The sequence below is a fragment of the Scomber japonicus genome, chromosome 3 (genome assembly GCF_027409825.1).
Source record: "Scomber japonicus isolate fScoJap1 chromosome 3, fScoJap1.pri, whole genome shotgun sequence".
NCBI classification, from domain to species: domain Eukaryota; kingdom Metazoa; phylum Chordata; class Actinopteri; order Scombriformes; family Scombridae; genus Scomber; species Scomber japonicus.
The window spans coordinates 12,399,005-12,420,101 of NC_070580.1; the positions used below are offsets into that span (position 1 = coordinate 12,399,005).

General features: G+C 40.8%; 1 protein-coding gene across 1 annotated transcript in view; it reads right to left on the reverse strand.

Moving 5' to 3' along the window:
* itpr1b (inositol 1,4,5-trisphosphate receptor, type 1b) overlaps positions 1-21,097 on the reverse strand; it is an 80,542-nt gene that overhangs the window by 18,017 nt on the left and 41,428 nt on the right. Inside the window, exons 39-49 of the mRNA XM_053315224.1 lie at positions 19,134-19,263; positions 16,688-16,872; positions 9,406-9,589; positions 8,907-9,169; positions 7,764-7,964; positions 6,448-6,558; positions 5,826-5,921; positions 5,609-5,743; positions 5,034-5,141; positions 4,261-4,492; positions 1,212-1,334 (exon numbers count right to left, since the gene is read on the reverse strand). Of these exons, the coding sequence (XP_053171199.1) occupies positions 1,212-1,334; positions 4,261-4,492; positions 5,034-5,141; positions 5,609-5,743; positions 5,826-5,921; positions 6,448-6,558; positions 7,764-7,964; positions 8,907-9,169; positions 9,406-9,589; positions 16,688-16,872; positions 19,134-19,263 (1,768 nt within the window). The remainder of the gene's footprint in view (positions 1-1,211; positions 1,335-4,260; positions 4,493-5,033; positions 5,142-5,608; positions 5,744-5,825; positions 5,922-6,447; positions 6,559-7,763; positions 7,965-8,906; positions 9,170-9,405; positions 9,590-16,687; positions 16,873-19,133; positions 19,264-21,097) is intronic.

Here is a 21,097-nt window from a genome sequence, read left to right on the forward strand (position 1 = left end):
TGGCAGTCAGAAAACATCTAATTACCTGTGTTGCAAGAAGAAGAAGAAGAATTGGATAACATGTGAGGTCAGGTTAGTGTCAAGCTCAGAAAAGGTAGAGTATCAATAAACAGGTCAGGACCTAATTAAGAACAAATCCACCTTGGTCTTGTGTGACAGCACTGCAGTTCAAGACCCAAATCTACGGCTAGCATTGCATTCTCATCACACCTCCATTTCTTGTGAAACTCACTTTGGTTAGGGAGGTGTGAGGCTACACCCAAACCACAGACACGGGAGCACAGAGTGTTCTGTAAGCCCTGTGCATGTTTAGCACTAATAATGCATCTTCTGTGATCTGATCATATGCCAGCTGCTCTTGATACATGTTTAATAACAGTAAACAATGTTGGGATGCAAAGGTTCAAGCCTTATTAGCATGTGTTCATTTGTCAAGAGGATAAACAAATTCTCTCCTGAACTGACAGCACTCCATCATTTGCAGTTTCAGAACTGAATTAGCTCATGTCGTACATGATTTCTATGATTCGTTTTAGTTAGCAAGTCTTTAGGTTCAGACCTGCAAAAGGGAAGAATGTGAGTGCAGAGGAGAGAATTTGCAGTTTTTTGGCGAACTTGTGGTTTTCACACCTGGAAATCACTGTGGAAAGTGGGTGTGATAGCCAATTTGTTAGTTTCAGAAAGACACATTGCCCTTTCCTGCCCAAATATCAGGAAGAAGCTTTTCACTGATTTGACACTATCTGAACAGAATTTCTCAGACAGTACATATGGTATTGGCCTCTACTGCACTGCCGGGGGTAATCAGGCTCTGATATGTACTGAGCCACTGGATGTAATCTATTTTTTTCCTGGCAGCCAGAATTTGCACCTGGAGGGCGGAACGTGCAATAGTGTAACACTATCCCCCAAGTTCCAAAAATAAAAAGCTTAACCAGCCAAGACCCATCTTCTTTTTCCTGTTCATCTTTGCCATGCAGGATTCTGGTAATGCACCATATGCATTATATTCCTCCCAACGCACCCCTGGCCATGCCTGAACAGTCACCATTTGTTCCATTGACTTCCATTTCCTGTGCAGTAATGCATACCCTCATTGTGCTCATCAAAGTGCACATACACACAAAGAGATCACAATCAGCTGTTCCTCCAAATGAAGAAGGGCTAAAGGAAAGACAAAGTTTAAAAGGTGAATACTTTAGTAGACTAACCTCCACGGACACCCTCCAGAGGGTAGAAGAAGGCCACAAGCAGGTTCATGAGTACAGCCAGGTTGAAGGAGATGCTGCTCCAGAATGACATGTTCCTGGAGCACCAGTAGAGGATAGGCTGAGCTGGAGGATAGATAATTTATGCATATTAACACAGGCACTGAAGCATCCAGACATGATGCATACATCTCTATGTTTATTGCACAATACATTGGGGAGCATTTATCTAATTGTTAACTGCAAAAGCACAACATTACTAATCAGTGTTTCACACCAAAGAGGAGCAACAATACAATAGTTTGTGCCACAGAGTAACCTTTATTTTAATTGTATGTTCCCTCATGTTCTGTAGATGTTGATGTTGATGGATGAACATATTTAATTTAAGTCGCAAATGCCTGTCATGTGTCTCAACAGAAAGAGAACATTTGTGTTTTTCAACTCCACTTTAATTTTGATCATTCCGAAGTTGAGCATTTAATTACTTAAAGTGATTTGGAAAAAGCAGTAAATTTGGGGTGAAACACATTAATTATACAGAATCAGAAGGGGTCTATATGATTTTAAATGCCATTATAAGCACTAAAACTGTAAACAAAGGACTTGTTTTGAAGGGAAAGGTCATGCAAAACCTAAATTCATTTAAGTACACAAAACCAATTATCATGCACATTTCACATACATTCAATGACTTTGTAATTGTAGGAGAGTTGAAAACACATCAACATTCATGCATAAACTAACACACACACACACACACACACACACACACACACACACACACACACAGACACACACACAGAGCATAACCAGACCTCGGTCAGGAGATCAGTATCATGGCCAATGCTATTTTGAGACAGGCTGCTCATTAGAAAAGAAGAACTGCAGGCGGGGACTTTTAGAACCAGAAGTCACTATATTCATGACAAGGGGTAAGCACCAGTGGAACAATCTGGTTTCCAGCTGTGCTGATTCATTCAGATAGGAGAGGGGGTGTTGTCGTCACGTGATAACACATTGTCAGGCAAACCACCTGCCTTCAGGCATGACCATGGGACAGGCCACAACACGCTCCTCTACCAAGAGATGAACAGCACAAAGAAAGCAGTCACTTCACTGCAGTTTTCATCAGGCACGAGGTGAACAGACACCTGCCCTCCTGAAAGGGAAACTCTACTAGGGTATATGGACTAAAATGAAAAACAAATAGTTAACTAAAAGAGGAATTATAAGATTCCTCGTGACAATTTCAGTTCATATGAATTTCTACTCATTGTTCCCTCTCTGAAGAAACCAGCATTCTGCTCCTGATCTCAAACTTTCTATTTTAGAAGCTAAACTATTACCACTAACCAGCCTTGATCTGTTGCCAGTAAGCTGCCCCATATCATAGAGTAAGGGTTAACGTGTGACTGAGCATGACCTCAAACCAGCATGTACACCAAGCAGGTCGACCCATTAATCTCATTAATACCTGAAGAATCCTGCTAACTGACTTAGCTAGGATGTATCATAAGCACAACATCCTGATTTTATCACATGGTGCTGTCCAATAAAGCTGAAATACTAAAGAATACCTTATAACTAAAATAAGAGAGAGACAGGAAATAAGTCATCCAAATTTTGTTCTCTCTCTGTCCTGCAGGGGAAAACTCTTATAAAACAACTCTGAAAGCCTAGTTGATTATTTTTCATGCTTTAAAGTTCATCAGTTCCATTTTATCAAATTATTCTACACAGGACCAAGGATGGATGGTGTTTAGGTTAATACTCTGTGACCCTGCCGGAACATTTTCGTTTGCCTTTCGTTCCCTCATATTTTATTTTATTTTTCCGAGAGAAGAATTATGGGAACCTGACACTGAAATCATTCCTCAAATTGTTTGCAACAATCTACACTCTGAGCATCCACTACATCACACTCACATAGCTGACATTGCTCCCACTTGACAGCACACACAACATTAATTTATAGCCTTGCAGAATGTATAGCGTAATCACATTTTAGGAAGCCTTTACTTAACTTATGCCATACTGTATTCTTAAATAGGTTTATACATTCCTTGACAAGGTTTACATGCTCTCTCTGCATCCATCCCTCCAGGCTTCATAGCTACAGGAGCAGAGCACAGCCCCCTTTCACACATGTAACCTACAGCATTGTTGATCAGGATGAGTCAGTGTTTTGTTTGCAATTAGTAATAGTGCTGAACCTGTTTGCAGATGACATAACCATTATAGAATACCGTTTTTTTCCTAACTGTCAAAAATAGCAGCAATGCCAAAAACAGTAGTCAGTGTTCTAGCACAAGCTGTCTAAATGGTGTGTTATTTAGCAGGTTAATACTTTTTCTCCTTATGCATAGACTGCCAAATACGAGGAGCACAGGCAGCAGGCTTGCAGCCCAGGAACTTTGTTTATTATAAGTCAAACATGACGAGGTGTAATGTCTGTGTCTTACTCAGGCTAAGACAGTTATAGTTAAACAAGTGAAACATAAAAGTTATGGGTTATACCTGTCTTATAGCCTTTAATATGTTTATATGATTTTTCTTTATTTATGTTTTCATATTTGGAGTTCATGGAATTGCTAGGCATTGTGTAGCTGTAGTTTCCTCATTGCTGCATGTTTTTCTTTTATCATTACAGCTGCCAACATGTTAGACACCACAGAAATACCTTCAAAGGAGGGGCACAATACTTTATATCTACTCCACTGCCATTTTTAATAATATAATCTCCATTGTAACATTAGAAAGTTGGTATTTTATGATCACACTAGTGGGGGAAGAGTTTGGGAAATCTTATTACATCATGAATAGGGAACTGCCAGAATGACAAATAGGGAAAATTTTATTCTAGTTCCTGTTCACACATGATGCCAACCTGTAGAATTCACATAAGATTTATAGATGTATATGTGAAAGGGGCTTAGGTATCAAGAGGGAAAGGGATGTGGGGAGGGTTCTCTGGGTCCTGGAGGGATGCAAGAGGAAAGCGTGTAAACCAGGTACTAAGAGAGATAAAGAATTAAGGAGAAGAACGCACAGGGAACTGTGTTTGTGTCACCAGTAGCCTCTTGAGTACCTCGCAGCTTCTTCTGCCAGTTCATCTCATTGAAGAGGTCCTCAGAGCGGAGAAAGAAGTCATTGATCTTGCTGCCTTGCTCATCCCGCTCTGTAGTGTAGTAGACACGCAGCTTGGACTCTTGGGTGAGGAACTCGCAGATGTTGGGCACGGGAAAGACTATCTGCTCCATTGTGCGATCCAGACGTACAATCTGAACATAACCACATCAGCAGCCACCAATCACACACCCTCTGTCACTGGGACGGGCAAATAAACCCCGAGTCTGTACTGTCTTCTGTAAAGCTCAGTGCTAATGCTTAAAACAAATTCAAAAGGTCTGACTGGTTATTGTTATAACTTTACTTTGAGAGAAGAACAAAAGAGTTGTTTACTTTATGTAAGCGGCTGATAAACTGAACCAACAACTCAAGATTGTCAACAGTCGGCATTCTTTCTTCTCATTAAGTGCATACGGGAAATCGTGCAAACATGCCAAAGGCGTTTGTCGTTTTGTGAAGGTACATGATGAAACTCAAGAGCCGAGAGCAAGCCAAAAAAAACACAACCACATGCCTCGAGTCAAATATTACTGCAAAAACATGTTGTAATCTTCTCATGCTAAAATAAACACTTCAAGATCTTAGATAGTGGGCGTACAGAAGTGAGGTTGTCGGAATTAATTTAAAAAGTACAAAAATTATAGCAGCAGATCCAAAATGACCACGTTTAGGTGGGACATGGACCCAACTGACCTCAATCTGAGCTGTGTGTTTGGCATAAAACTCCAGGGCCTCGTCACCCTCGCCATACGTGCCCCCTGGTTTCAACATGGCCTGCAGTTCCTTGTTGTGACGGGCCAACTGGAATGACAACACCATCATTTCACTTATAACAGATCAATGACAGATAATAATCACAAACATTGTCTTCATTATTACTAGATGGCTTTGCCAAAACTTTGCACGTGTTAACTTGCAACACTGAGCCAACATTATTGGTACAGTAAATGCTATTTATGTAGATTGACAGTGGGTGTTATGCAACTGTAACTGTTGTCGTTAACCTAAATTGTGGTTTGAACAGACACTCTGTTATTGAGCTGCATGCTGCCTAGGGGCTGAAAAAGAGGAGATGAGTGTAGTATAGAGTGGCAGGTATCACATGTCTTTAGTTGCCCCAGGAAATGACACAGACATACATTACCAGTGAGGCCAATGAAAATGTCCATTGGCCATGTACTTGTATTATACGTTCATGCATGTTTTATAGCATTTGCTCATGGGTGTGTCTGTCTCCATGCTAATGTTACGGATAGTTGGTGGCTTACTTGATGTGCTAAGATGTAGATATTATGACCAACGTTGCGAGGAGATGCAGAGTGCTCCTCTTCTTCATCTTCACCCTCCTGTGGCTCCTCCACCTCTATCTCACCCTGCATATATGCCTTTTTGATTACTTCCACCTGCAAGAAAACCAACTATAGTTAGACAGCATCCATTTCATACTTCATAATTCTGTGATGCTTTGCAAGATGTCACACACACCAGCTCTTTAGGCCTCATGTTGTACAGTATCCTCTCAGCATTCTCACTGTCATGTCGACTCTCCATGATTGCAAGTAGAAGCTTGGAGGCATTATTCTATGAAAAGATGAAACAGGGGAGAGAAAACAAGAACTAATAAAGAGGAAATATTCTTACTTCATCATGATGAGGTTTTATAATAACACTTCTTCAAGATGTTATCCATTTGGTGATTTCTTGGAATGACATCCTAATCTCTAGTGAGTGAGCCTTAACCCTAGCTTGTCAAGTAGTTTATAACATGCGGGTGTGACTGTAATCACAATCATAAAAGCTGTGACTGCACTACATTATCATTTTTAAAGAACTACTATCAATTATGTAATTGGTCTGCAATTAAGTGATTCATGTCTCTGCCTGTATAACTTTAAATGCCATGTCTCATGTTTATGTTTTCACACTCTTATTATTATATTTAAACAATTTAACTCTCTTTGGCAAAAAAGATCTCAAAGTGATGTGTTGTCACGTGAACATTCTCAACAGGAATTTAAAAATAATCTACAGAAAAATAAAGGCTAACAAACTGGTTATGTAACTAGGTCACAAGTGAAGAAGCATTATATAACTGATGATCACTCACTTTGAGTTCCAGCACCAGGTCCATCCTCTTCTTGCCTAGGGGGTTGATGTCATTGAGGATGAGAGCGATGATGATATCAATACCGTTGCATTCATGAGTGGCAATGCAGTTCTGAAGAACAAATTAAATACAGGCAGAATGAGAAACTGTTATGCTGCATATTTGTCTTCAAAGTCCAAAGTTATGCACACCAACTTTGTGGAAGTCTGGATTTCATTTTAAAAAGGAGACAACAAAAATATTTCTTTGTTGTTAGGTATTGACCAAAATGTTACATTTTTTCACTGTAGGTCACCATTTTGGACATTTTAAGAAATTCTTAAGATGATTCTTGAATAGTGGTAACATATGTATACATAATGTGTTTTGAAAAAATTGGGATAGTAAAATTGTGCACTTAGGCAGCTGGTATTTGGTTGGTTAACAGCATTCCAGATGAAAGTATCACTAAGTAAACAATTACCAGCTGACCATACTTCTCTGTTGCACCATATTGACCAAATTCCCTGAAGGTTACAAACCCTGGCACAGTCACGCATTGATGAGGTGGGTTGCATTTCATAACTGTTGGTCAAGTCTCAGAGAGTGTTGGCTTTGTACTCACAAATTACTGTTTATTTTGGCAAACACATGTCATTCCCTAAAATTAAACCCTGGTATGTGGCAGCCAAGTGGTTTGGAGGAAGTATCTCAACACCATTTAATAAAGATGCTTAATAACACAAACAGAACACACAGAAAACACATACAAAAATAACTCAAGCGCTTTTCCCTCCATTTTTCTCAGTACATACGAACAAAGAGCTTTGTTTAGTCTGGCAGTCCCCTTGAGCACTGTTTGGGGGAATTGAAAACAGTTCAAACAGTGACTGTATTGAGCCAGTTGCTTGTTTAGCCATGCCATTTTCACACTTGCCATAAAATGACCCCACAGCAGCAGGAACAGAGGATGCCACCATCATGTGAGAAGACCAAGCAGTGCTAATCCATGCCAAAGAACAAACACAGGCACGCTGCCCAGAGTAGGCTGGTGTTACACTGTTGGAAAAAGATGAGCGGCTGCATAGTTTCAGTGCGGCAGCTGAGTGCTGGGCATGAAAAGGACTAATTACAATCCTGCCCAAACAAAACTGCCAGTATGTTTAATGAAATGAAAAGGTCACTATGACATACACTGGGGGTAATTTGAGAGTGTCAAACAGAACATTTGATTATCCAAATTAAAAAAAGGCTTTGTACAATTAGAAAAATGACACTAAACTCCAACTACTACAGTTAAATGTACATCTGCTGCTCTGTGTGTGCACATGTATCACCTGATTCTCATGACAGGGACCTTGGCAGTACTCCGTCAGGCTCTCCACAGTCTGGTTGATGAGTCCTACGTTCTTCTCATTGATGTAAAGCCCCAGCAGCCCCAGACCCCCTGTGGTGCTACCGCAGATGCAGTCGAGGAACTGAAGCGTCTCACATACCAGATTATAGTTGTTCTTGTTATTCTGGTTGCGCAGAAAGTTCTGGAGATGGATGGAAATAAAACAAACATTCACAGAGGTATGTGCCTCTTTCTCAGGACTTTTTATTATTTACTATTGAGACTGCAGCAAACAATGTGTGATGCTATAACCATGGAGTTAGGCAATGTGGTATGTCTTTATTTTAACAACAATATTGTTGAAAAAAAAGAGGAGGAGAAATATTGTCAAGATGGCAGGTGCTCCACAGAGTGAAATGAATGTTACATTTTCAGGGAGAGATTTAAAAAAAAAAATCAATGCATTTTATAGCTGAGCAGATTAGTCATGGTTTCAGAGTCTGAAGAGGCATTTGGTAACAGAAACTGTCACTTAAGCTTCTACTTGGGGAATTTTAAAACATTTTTGCTCTCTCTCTCTTCCTCTGAGATAGGAAATTAAATATATCAAGTTGTGAATCAGGACGGCTCATTTACTTTCAAGCACGTAAGTCTATACAACAGCCAGACAATTACTGAAGTGCTGTGCAATGTCTTTGGAGGGAACAGAAATATCTCAGTGAATTGATCATCTATGCTGCGTGGCTAGTGGTAAATCAATATCTTGCACCCACACTGGGTCAAAACAGGCGAGACACAATGATTCAGCACTATGCCAACTATGTTTTAATGAAGGCCTGGCTGGGGTTGATGTATAAACAGAATCAGTGCAAGACAGGAAGTTTACTGTCTGGGTTGCTGCAGTTAGCCATTACTAAACACCAACACACTCCTCATAGTGAAACCAGACCAAGACATACCAGATATGGAAACAGCTGCAACAAGTAGTTCTGCAAACGGTGCCTATTTACACAGTTTCGTTTCTGTACTGTGTTTCTGTGTAACTGAGAAATTGGGACCACAGGTCAGGAAATGTTGTCATGTCAAGGGCTGGGGGGGTGGGGGGTGACAAACAAACAATTCCCCTGGATTATTGTTGGCTGACCTGCAAATCTCTGTTGTGGTTCTCACAGAGCAGCTGCATCAGGCGTAAGATGGGCTGCATGATGGTAATAATAACGCTCATCTCCCCTTCCTCCTGGCTCTTATCAGCAGTCGGGACAGGGGTGCCATCGGCGGCTGCTTGGTGCTCTTCGGCTTCAGCCTCGCGGCGGTAGGTTGTGAAGGCCTTCTTGGTGACAGCGGAAGCCTCCACTAGCTGCTCCTTCACCTCCTCGGTCACCACTGCCACCACGGGCACGTCTTTGACTAACCACAGGAATAAGACAGTGAGTCAAATACAGATAACACGCAGTGTTAAGACGAAGAAGTATATGTATATGTATATGTATATATATATATATATATTGAAGACTGAAAAATAAAAAAAAGGTATTTACAGTCTGAATACCATGTAAGCAAATGAAAGGACAACAGAGGTCTATTAAACCAGTATGATGGTTTTTGATCCAAAATGTACTCTGTTAGGTTTTGTGACCCTTCACCTTTCTTGCGTGCTGGTGTGTCTTTGTCTGGTGGCTCCTCATCCTTCTTCTTGCTGCCCAGGTCACTAGTATTGACTGTCACAGTGGCTTTGATCTCCTGCTGGGCCAGCTTCATGCGCTCATAAAACACCTTGAAGAATTTTTCAGACTTGTTGTCCCCCGTTAAACGATGGAAGAATGACCGCTGGAAGAAAGTAAAAAAAGAAGACAATATATGTAAAGTGCTTTACTTTCAGCGTGTCTTATGCCTCTTTGTGTTTAAAAGAAAGGTTAGGAGTTTATTCCCCAGTTTCTGCTCTGTAACTTTTTTATGAACCAAAGGTATGACAAAATTATGATTCAGCAATGTTTCTTTTCAAATTTCACTTTGACCAGAGAACGAAGTCGTCAAGGCATAAAAAGTCACCCGTTATTTGGTGGCTTCTTGTTGCCACCACTTATCGTCATCTTATAGTTTTTCTTTTAATTTCTACGCTGCCCTGAGAGCAAGAGGTGCTGTTCAAAGCTGTTACATAAGTCTCCTCCCACAGTGCCAGGAAAACAAGCCGTTAGGCTTCACTGTGCTCACCTGATTTTACACCATCTGCTCTCTGCCCCCTGAGCAGAACACGGCTCTGACACCCTGATTCCCTGATTCAATAATTAGGATTCAAGATTCAAGAGATCTTATTTGTCACATATGCATACAAGTGAAATTATGTTGTGTCAAACACTCAGGCAGTGCATAATACAATTACAAGACATTATAAAAGCTAAGCTAGTATTTACAAAACCTGTACCTACTGTATATCTATGAATGGAACAGCGGACAATAAAACAGTAAAAAAATAAAACAACAGCATGATCAACAGTATTTAAACAGCAGTTGTAAGCACAATATAGAAAATAGTCTACATACAACCCTGAGGACTACATGGGGCGTTAACACACGGAAGCAATGGCAAAACAAAGACAGGATTTAGCATTTACAGGCAGCCATACTGTACACACCTTCGGAAATAGATGCACACAGGTTCAGCTGCACAACCAGTCCCACACCCGCATGTACTGCACAGGCGTGCACGTGCTTACACACAAATTAATGTGTGCAGATATTTACACATCCAGGTAAACAAACACTGCTGTGGAAACATTACAGTGCTCATAGAATTGGTTTCACATGCCCTTCAATCACAACAACATCTATATGATTCTGTTTGAATGTGCAAGAAGACCATAGATTTCTACTTTTATAAACTTTGCAACTCAAAAGTTTGCTTCCTCATGAGTTAGAGGATTGTGAAGTCATGGTGAGGAAGGAAATGTTCTGCCTATAGCTGACTGTACAAAGGAACACCTTGTCTGAAAGCCTTGCATGCATGAAGAACCTGTTGTTTTTCTGCAACAGGCTCATATGTTCTGTCCCATTTTCCTCTCGACAATCCCTCCTTACATAAGACCTGTAATCAGCTGAGTGGTTACAGTGAGGGTACACTGCGCCTCAGCTCTAACACTGTTACATCAGCCCACAAAGGGTGAGCAGTAGAGAGAGGGAGAGGAAGAGCGAGAGAGGAAAACCCTGTCCTACTTTTCAGTGCCAGAACGGCACGAAGTGAGTGTGTGGTGTGTGAGGGTAGAGGGAGGGTCCAAAAGTGGGAGGAGAGGTGTGGTGGGTTCGATGCAAGCAGGAGTTATCACATACATAGATTCTAGGGCAGTTTTGAAAGCTTGTTACATAAGACTCTTTCCAGGTTTAGCTCAACACAGTTAAGTTTCTGAGAGGGGACAGCCATGCAAACAGGGATACAACACGCAGGTGCAGTGCACAGAGCTAAAGTGAGGATATCTGCATAGAAAATCAAAGAAATATCAAACAGTGAAGCCCATTTAGTGAGAATCTCTGTGGTCACCTGACTCAAAGTCCCAAGAGATGCGGAACACTTAATGCATTAAGTAACCCGGAGTTGTTTTTCTCCTCTCTTTTATGCAACAGTTTTCTTCTTGCTTGTTTTTCAAGCTGTTAACATCATGTTGTTGTTGACAAGATAGGGTCATTCACTGATAGTGATCTGATTAAGAGTCAGCAGAGGACTTATGCAAGCAGGCCGACTTTTCCAGACAGAGTCAACAGCTCCAGGATAGCAGCTTTACAAGATTACCATATTAAATAGACCTCATGACTGTTTCCATAAAAACTGAATTTTCTTCACTGATGCAAAGGGAATCATTTTGTCAACATCTGTCAGTCATATATACTGAGAAATAAAAGAACAGCACGCAACAACTGTCACCCCTGATCTGAGTGTGACTGGTTATCAAACCTCAGGATTTTTTCAGTTACTGAAATGCATAACTGAGGAATTAATCAAAATCTGACAAATACTGAAAGCTGGCATCAGATGCTTCCTAAGACTGGTACTTCTTTTATCACACAGTTCCTGATTTCTCTGTGGTATTTTGCCATCATCAGACTGTATTTCATTTAGTGGGCGGGTGTGGGGGGTGTGGGGGTGTTCTTGCGTTGATGCATGTGTTCAATCAATGAGAAATTTGGCTTCTTTGGATCTTTAAAAAACTAATTGGGTAGAAACTAACTAGTGAAAGTAAGGTATCTAAAATAGTATTGTTTTGGTATCAGTATCATATTACAATAAACAGCCCTTGGGTTGACATGAAAATACACCTGAGAAAGCCTCAAGCAAAAGTGAACATGAGGTTTTGATGAGCTACGATAGTTTTCCTGCAACATGTTCAGATCCCAAGTCTGGATTCATGGCAATTAATAAATATGTGGCCAACAGTAATAATAAAAAAGTACAAATGAAGTATATCACATATTCCATGTTGAGCAGTGAACTGTTGCATATTTGGGTTTGTGTTTGAAGAAAGATTCCATTTCCGAGCAGAGCTGACCAGAGATCACGTAATGTGATAACAGAGTTCCAAGCATTACCTAACATAAGGAAACAGGTTCAGATAACAGCTTGGATAACAACCACTTTCAGTTATGTATACCAAATTTAGGCCCCACTTTTTTGCCATTGACTGCTGAGTCATTCTTTGAAGAAAATGGTAATCAGCCAATCAGCCTCAGCTTGCGCCCCAGAGTCCTTTACATGTCCCACTACAGAGCCATTAAGCCTCCTGACAGCTCTGTTGATCCTTGAACTGCCAGTCATGTTCAGCACAGCAGGTTTAGCCCAACTCATCATTCCCCCTCCTATTCTATAGATTCAACATTGGTGGCACAGCGGGGCCTCCTTTCTGATTATCCCACACTTCTACTTTTCTCTCCGTTCCCTCCATCAGCTGCCACCCCAGCTCTTGGCATCAACACCGCCAGTTATGTAAGGCCTGTTTATACCACCAGCTCTCTCTTTCTTTTTTATCCGTGCTCCCGCCTTACCAGCCTGACACCTTGGTGAGTGACAAAGCCATCTCTGTGCTTATTGGAGGGCGTCTTTGGCTTACACCGCCACCGCCCAGCTGGTAACCACAGAGATCTGCTCTTTGAAGCTATGATGACACTGACAGATATGAGATTAAAATTATAGAGAAATACGCTTGAGTGCGTCTCAAGACCAACAGGCAACAAGCCATGCAAAGTCATGGACAGTCTATCCAACCACTTCAACAACAACTAAATTGTAGATGCACTGGCCCAACAAAAAAAAGCTGCACCAGGCAGGATTGAAGTCATTAAATTTCTATAAACTATAAAGTGGGGTTTAAAAGGAGAATCTCCTGCCCACTACGCAGTTATAAGAGAGGTGGTATGTTGATTACGCCAATGCCTGGAAACTCAGTTTGCAGAGGCTTTTTAAAGCTTTCCAAGAGGTGGCTGTAAAGCGAACCTGAACCTAGCAGAGGAGCGGGAGGCTGGGGTGGGGGCGGGGGTGGGGGCTGACAAATCACACTTGGAAGGCACTGAGGGGAACAGCGTGCCACAACAAGCCTATTGAGTAAGAGCGGTGCCACCTGTTTGCTCCTGTGACAGGATCTGAGGTCATGAAGACAGCGATGAGAAGATGGATGGTGGTCTGGGAGGGGCAGAGCTTCTACACTTCTTCTCTTACATAACACACACAAACACACTCTCTTTAAGGGCTGTTTTTGGAATAAGCTTTCCAGCCTAAGTATATCTTGGAGTGCATGCGTGTGTGTTTATGTGCATGTGCTGATGGGGTGTACAGATTAGTATGCAAGAGTGCAGTTTTATGCCACAATATGTGTGCAACTTGAGAACATGCTTCTCATGTTATACTAGTCTGAAAAACAACCAAGAGGGTGTGAGCAAACGTGTCATGCAACATGTTATCTTGTCCACAATGCATGCAGGCTTGATGTCAAGCTATGTGGGTCAATGACTTATATTTGACAGATGTAGCAGTCTGTAGCATTGCATAGGAATGGAAAGTGAATGTGTGTACAAGGCTAACAGTAAAATTCATTTATGGCTGAACTTTTTGGTTTTAAAGCCAAAATGTGCAATTATTCTCTGTTGAAACACCAAACTTTTTTTTGAGTTACTTTGTTATTACAAGTAAAGACATCAAATAGACTAGCTGAGCGAGGACTGCCATTAATGTACGTGACTGCTTAACATAAATGATGAACACACAGAAGGTATGAGGGCGTTTTCACTGTGGATGGTTGCACTCTGTCCCGCATTTGAGTTATGACTTAATTTCCAGTGTATAGGCAGATGCCTAGATAAGGGATTACAAAGAAGCTTAAAGCAAATATTAAGACTGCAGCAAACACTGTGCAATTACTGTGTATTAATGAGATGCATAGTGACATCAAAGATTCTTTGATTCTTACTGAGCATAGAGTTATCATAATATATCTACAGTGGTTGATAGGCTATGATGACTCAGTAGTTTGCATGGTGGGTGAGATTTCCAGTTTTTGAAATGCCATTTTTTTTTCGCTTGTGCTATATTTTTCCGAGGTATTACTGTTTTTGTTTTGAATAATTAATTAAACAAATGTTTAAATGTGAATGGACAAGTGTGCGAGTGTCTTGTTGTTTTCTGGAAACATGTCAATGCCTGAGCAGGTGCAGTTACTACATCCAAATGAAATGCTAATGGCTAATACCTGACAAACCAAAAATGTTTACCTGACAAACCAAACATTTAGAATTTTATAAAGGGAGAAACAAGAAAGGGCAGAGTCCCTGATATCCTTCACCTTATGTTCCAGCATGTGGCGTCATGGGAAAGTCTCTATAATACAGCAAGCAGATAAACATCTCAGGAGAAGGAAGCATTGTTGGCCTATTGAGGATGTTATACTTAAACATCATGCAGGAGGGGAGCCAGGATAAGGCCTGCCCTGACCCATTTCTTTTTGTATTCACTAACACACTTACCCTATCCCTTGGGGCTGCCATATCGAGCCCAGCAAGCACAGACCTCTGGGCCCTGGAGAACTCATTCTGAGGCCAGCTAACAGTTCTCCAACTCCTGCTCTTATACTTTTTCCCAGAAATTTTGTTGGCTAGGCTACGACCTTGGATTACCCCAAAAAACAAACAAACAGACTGCTTGGAGAAATCTGTGGGCATGTTTTTGTCCTGCTTTTCATTTAGACAACAAGAAGCCCTCTGTCCTAAAAAGGGGGCCGGCAATCCATCATTATGTAAGATAGGGAAATGTGATGCATCTGCTGATGTGTTGTAAATTCACTCTGGACCATACATGAAAAGCTCACTTGTCCCTGTGCCATGCTAAAGGAGGACAAAAACACCTAACTTAAATTGTGAAACAAGAGGCTTCTTTATAATTCATCATGCTCCTTGTTTAAGCCGATAAACTCCTCTGCTTATCAAGTTCACTCAAAAGGCAGCAGCCCTTTTTTTCTACCAGCAAATATAAAGCAGGAAAACAACAGTGTTGTTTGGTGCTATTCTCTTACACAGTACAATAATAACTGTGATTTATAGCTCTATTTCCAATCTAAGCAATCTCTGATAGTGTAACAATGTGTAAAACATAAACATTCAAAGCTGTGACTCAAACAAACAAAGTACTGCAAAAAAACATTTGCAGTACAAAATGCATGTGACAGACTACATGCAACAGTGGACACTCATCTTCTTAATTGTGGCCTGACCTCAAAAGGGTACACTAGCACATGGAATGACAGCAGAGTCAACTAGTGAGATGAGCTCATCTGCCTTAAGGAAGGCTGTTTTCCCCAGGTAACACCAGTGAACTACCGTAATCAATTGGATCTCTCCTGAAGCTACTGAGATGTTCCGCCTTTTATTGCCCTCTATCCACCAGCAGAGCATGACCCAGTTAAAAGTCCAGTTTGGAATGTTAGGAGGCCCGGGGCGCTGGGCGTCATTCACCCAGACAAGCAGGCAAGCAGGAAAGCAGGCAGGCAGGCATGCAGGCAGCAGCTTATGTAACAGGAGTCATGTGAGTGCCTTTGTGTACACTCTGGGAAGTCAGGCCTTGTCAGGTAACAGCACAATGCAAATAGGAGCCTATTATGCAACGGGCCTGTTTATGCAAGACAACACACAAAAGCACACATGCACAAAAACCACAAAACCAGAATACACAGATAGACAGCTTACGAGCAGCACGCAGTCACACACTTGGTCACAAAGACATGCACACTAGTACTCTAGTACATGCATGCAGACACAGAGGCACGCACACGCACACACACACACACACACACACACACACACACACACACTCTCTCTGCCCTGCAAAGCTGAAATAAAGCAGTTGCAAACACAGCAGCTCTCTCCCCTCTCAACTTGCTTGCTATGAGGTTCGCAAAGAGTTGTGTTGCCGTAGCAACCCCTGGCTAGCTGTGGGGAGGCGATGATGTGTTTGGCTGCACAGCTTGGACTTCTCCCAGCAGACTACTGTTCCTCTTCCTTTCCGACTTCCCTTTTTCGTCTTTATCCATGGCCCAAACTCACTTTCTCTTTTTTTTCAAAATACAAGATGTCAATTAGTTCAAACACGTCAAGACGCTTTCTGTATCCAACTAAAGTCTAGCTTTAAAATGTGTTTACACTGACAAGTGAGAAACTTTCCTTTTTCCATTTTGGAGACAGTAATGGAGCTACAGGGAAATAACTTTTGACACCACAGCTTTGAACCCCAGAGATAACATCTACGTGTTGAGATCCTGCTCATGCCTCTCTGAAGAGGCATGTTTTTAGTGGTCCCATTTACTGTAATTACAGGCTAGATGTGTGAGCGTTGGACCTCATTAACACCTCTCATCCACCCCACTCTGCACTGTTGAACCCAGTAACCCCTGCACTAACCTGGATGACCGTGTTACCGCCCTCCAGTAGAGCGATGGCTAGCAGTATGCTCTCCTGAAAGATCCGGTCACTGGTAGCGTTCATAATGAGGTCAATGACGAGATCAGAAGCCCCTTCTTTGTCCAGGTGGCACTGGACCTCTGCCAAACTCAGCTCCCCTCGACCTCCAACCCCGGAGCTGACAACTATAGTCACATAAGAAAAATAATTAACACATACACTAATTTGGTTACATTCACATTTCTGTCTGGATTTTTTTTAAATAAAAGGCCAAATTCTGATATCATATTTGATGATTCAATTCATATTTTAAGTGCTAGGCTGTTTTCATCGTATTGCATGCCTCATGCAGTTTGATGGATGCTGTTATCCAGATCACAGTCACTACGTTTACATACAGAAATATAGCTGGCTACACATATAATAGTAAGCTAACAGTGAACAAGTAGGATGTGAAACTAGGACTGCAACTTTTGTTTTTTTTTCATTATGAATAGTCTTCTGATTTTCTCAATTAAATAATGAATTATTAGACTATAAAATGTCAGAAAATAGTGAAAATGTCCATTATACTGTAGTTCCAAGTGTAAAAAAACAGTAAGATATTCAAATTACTATCATATATGACAAAGAAAAACTGTACATCATCACATATAAGGAGCTGGAATTACAGGCTGCATGGCAGTTCTGCTTGAAAAATTACACAACAATTAATTAATAATCAAAACAGATACAGATTAATAATATTTTTTTCAGTCCTATATCAAACAATAGTAGCTGGTCACAAGATGGCTTATTACAGATTGCAAACGCTGACATCCCCCCCACTCCCCCCATCCCCCCATAACCCCCACATTCAGCAATGCAAGCAGCTACCTCCCCACCACTGATCCTGTCTGGGGAAACTAAGATAAAAGGACTAAAAGGAATTCATAAACTGCATCAATCAAACCAAATCATGTGCAATCTGATTCATCTGTAAGATACTATGATCATATAAACATTCTACATGTAGTGGCTTTAATTAAGAGCCCAGAGCATCTTCTAATGAACAACGCTTTTTGATAAAAAGGAGTTTATGATGCACGGAAGGAGCCACAGATGATCATTTCAGCCATGGTGCACAAATAACAATATCATATCAGATGTGTCTGTAATCCATGGAGGTACTTTAACTCCTACTCCTGCTGCTGGCTACCACAGCCACCCAGGGAATCAGTGGTGAGATAACAGCACCCATCAGAGCCATCTCTGGCTGGGCGACTGAATGAATCAACAACACATCCCATTCTAGACAGAGCTTGGCTCTCTGGTCGCTTGGCAACAACACGTCCTGCGTTATGCTGAGGAGAGAGCCAGTATGCTCAGTAGCAGAGCCGAGGTCCATGGCCTTAAAGGAGTACAAGGCCGTGGCTGTGAATAAGCTCTTTACTTTCTCCTCTGCTCTACAGCATTAGAGATGAACGATGAGTCATATCGCTAATAAGAGATACAGAGCTGGAAAGAATAAATGTCATTTATGAACAATCTATTAAAATGGTGAATGTCAGTCTCACTAGAGCAAAGATTGAGAGACAGATGGATGGAGTTTTCTGTGCATATGTACGGCCTTCTGCCAATGTATTGCTGTAAACACAATACGCATATACACAAAATGTATACTGCTGTACATAAACGTAATTCGGACCAGGTGGGCGATGTCGGCACAGATACAAGCTATCTTGTGTTTACCTCAACCCAGTGGAAATTATGACTTCTGTCACTGACTGTGCATCCTGCGTAACTAACAGACAAACATTTCCCACATGAAAGGAACTTCCAAATAATCTGCTGCACTTTCATGTGAAATACAGTATAAATGTTATTTGGTTTTTTGGGGGGATTTTTTATTTTTTTTATTTTTAAATCAAGCTTACAGTGACTACAAAAATCTATTAAAATATACCAAACTTAAAAGAAGGCTGGATTACATTGGTAAAGGGTTTATGTATAAATCTATCACAGAAACACAGAAACTAAATAATTCACAAATCAGAAAATCAAACAAATGAAAAAAGCAAAAAATGTGTCATAAAGGAAAACGTTTTATTTTAAAGTTTAGTTTTAGTTTAGTAGATAAAATCTTAAATCTGACTTGAACATTATGACTTTACTAAATATTTTGGCTGATTTCTTTCCATTGTTACCTGCCTGGTTCAACTACATAATAGAACTGTTTATGCTGACTTACTTTCCTCTTTTCTAGTTCCTATAGATTTAATGAGCATGACTAAAGCTGAAAGTTTTTCTTTATTCATAACCAAACTAATCTGTTGCAGGTGGCAGTTACAGCCTTAACAATTTTAATGTTTGATTTATCTCCCAAGTAAATCATTTCAAATTCCTCTCGTCTTATCTTTATGAGCCTAACAATTTAGGTACACAGATACTCTATTGTTACATATACCTGTAGGTGATTTTCCTTGTGCTCCAGGTGTGAGTGGGCCGTTGCTGAAGGTCGTAAGGCTATCTCTCCTCTGTCCCGTTTTGAAGTTCCCATAGTATCGATTAACCAAGATCTGTCGCAGAGCTTCTCCCTGTCAGTGAAAACGGATGTTAGGATTTGAAGTCATACTTTCAGCTACCATGTCACAGAAAGGGAGCTGGAGGCCAAAGTCAGATTGTTAATATACGGCAAGGACCATGAATTGTATGAATACTTAAGTCCCACATAAAAAATCCCTACATATAACTAAAAAAAAGCTACAGGGCACCATGGAAACACAAATTAAACCTCTTTGGAAAACCATGATGTAAAATGGATTGAATTATAACTTGAGAGCCTAGCCCCTTTACTTTGCATCCTCATTTGAGTGATCAAGCCAATTCAATATAAACTTAAAAATTACTGCAGCTTAAGTGGAGTTTTAGAATAAATATCAATACAAAATAAAACGTATTCAGTGTCCGGCCTTGAAGCCTAACTGGGATAAGGTTAGAAAAACTTCACAAAAACAACACACGTCATCTTCTTATTTGGCCTTTTGTCCTCTGACCTCAGTCAGTGATGTTAAAAGCCAACACTGTATCCTATCTCATCTCATCATGTGCTGACATTCAGTTTTGGCACATGTTGGTTTGGTGTAAATCATTGTCCCACAGTTCCTCTGGGCCAAATATGTCAAAAGCCACCAAAGAGAAGAAAAAAAAAAATCATGTCCATCTGTTGGTTACATATGGTAAAATTGACAGGGAAGTGAGCAAGCACCATGCTGTGGAAGTAGTGTGACTGAGGGCACCACGACAGTCAGTTGTTGACCATCAGCAAAGCAAACTCAGTACCTACCCTCCTTTGATCCTCCAGTTGCTTCTGTGGCTGGTTGGGATCAAGCTCCTTAAAGGTGAGGTGAGTTAGCAGAAAGTAATAAAATAAATAAATAAATAAATGAAAGAAAGAAATAAAAACGATCGGAAGGGAAATTTGGGAGAAATTAGAAAACAAAATAAGGTGTTAATACAGTGCAAATTAGTCACTTTACTAGCATGCAGGAAACTGGGTGCAAATTAGAACATGCAGTTAAGAGGGAAGTGGATGTGTCAGGGAAGATGTGAGGTTGAATTAAAGTCATGCAAGATTTCATGCAGGAGAGGATTGATGTTTGTTATAAAACATCCTACTCCAACAAAGGGTTTATTAATAAGAAAGAAATCATTTCATTGTTTATTTAAAATCTTTCTTTCATTTAAAAAAAAAAAAAACTCTCAAATTTCAGTCTTCAGTCAAAGATCGCACACGTTGGCATGTGGTGACTCCCTCTTTACTTTGCAGACACGGTGGCAAAAGAGCCCAACTTATTTACGTAAGAGTGCGACAAGCTGCCAGAAGGGGGTGTGGGGGGGGGGGGGGGGGGGGGGGCACACAAGCCATGAGAATGAAGGGAGAAAAAAAAAAGAAAAAAATAGCTCTGTCTAGGTTACATAACGGAGCTGTGAGCTACTGACACACACTGTAAGCACCAATCTGGCATGGAAAAACACCTCACCCATGACTTTAACCCCCCCCACCCCCCACCCCCACCGTCACTGAGAGAAGGTCAGGAAATTAGACTAAAAAAAATTCAATTAAAAAATCTAGAGGTGAAGGAAAAATTTAACTAATGGAGGGAGGAAGATATGAATGAGTGGACACGTAGGAGGCAATAGACAAATAAAGGCTGATATGTAGCATAATTCAAGTTTCACACAGGTAGCAATATGCATGAGTGGGCCATCAAAAGAGGAAGTGCGTGGGGATGGGTTGTGACTCTTATCTCTATAGATAAAGAGATGTGTAAGACTGAGCACAAGTACAATGGGGGTGGAGTAAGTCTACTGATATCACAGATCATCTCTGATCAGCAGTAACCCATATTAGCGGCCAGTGGGCCAATA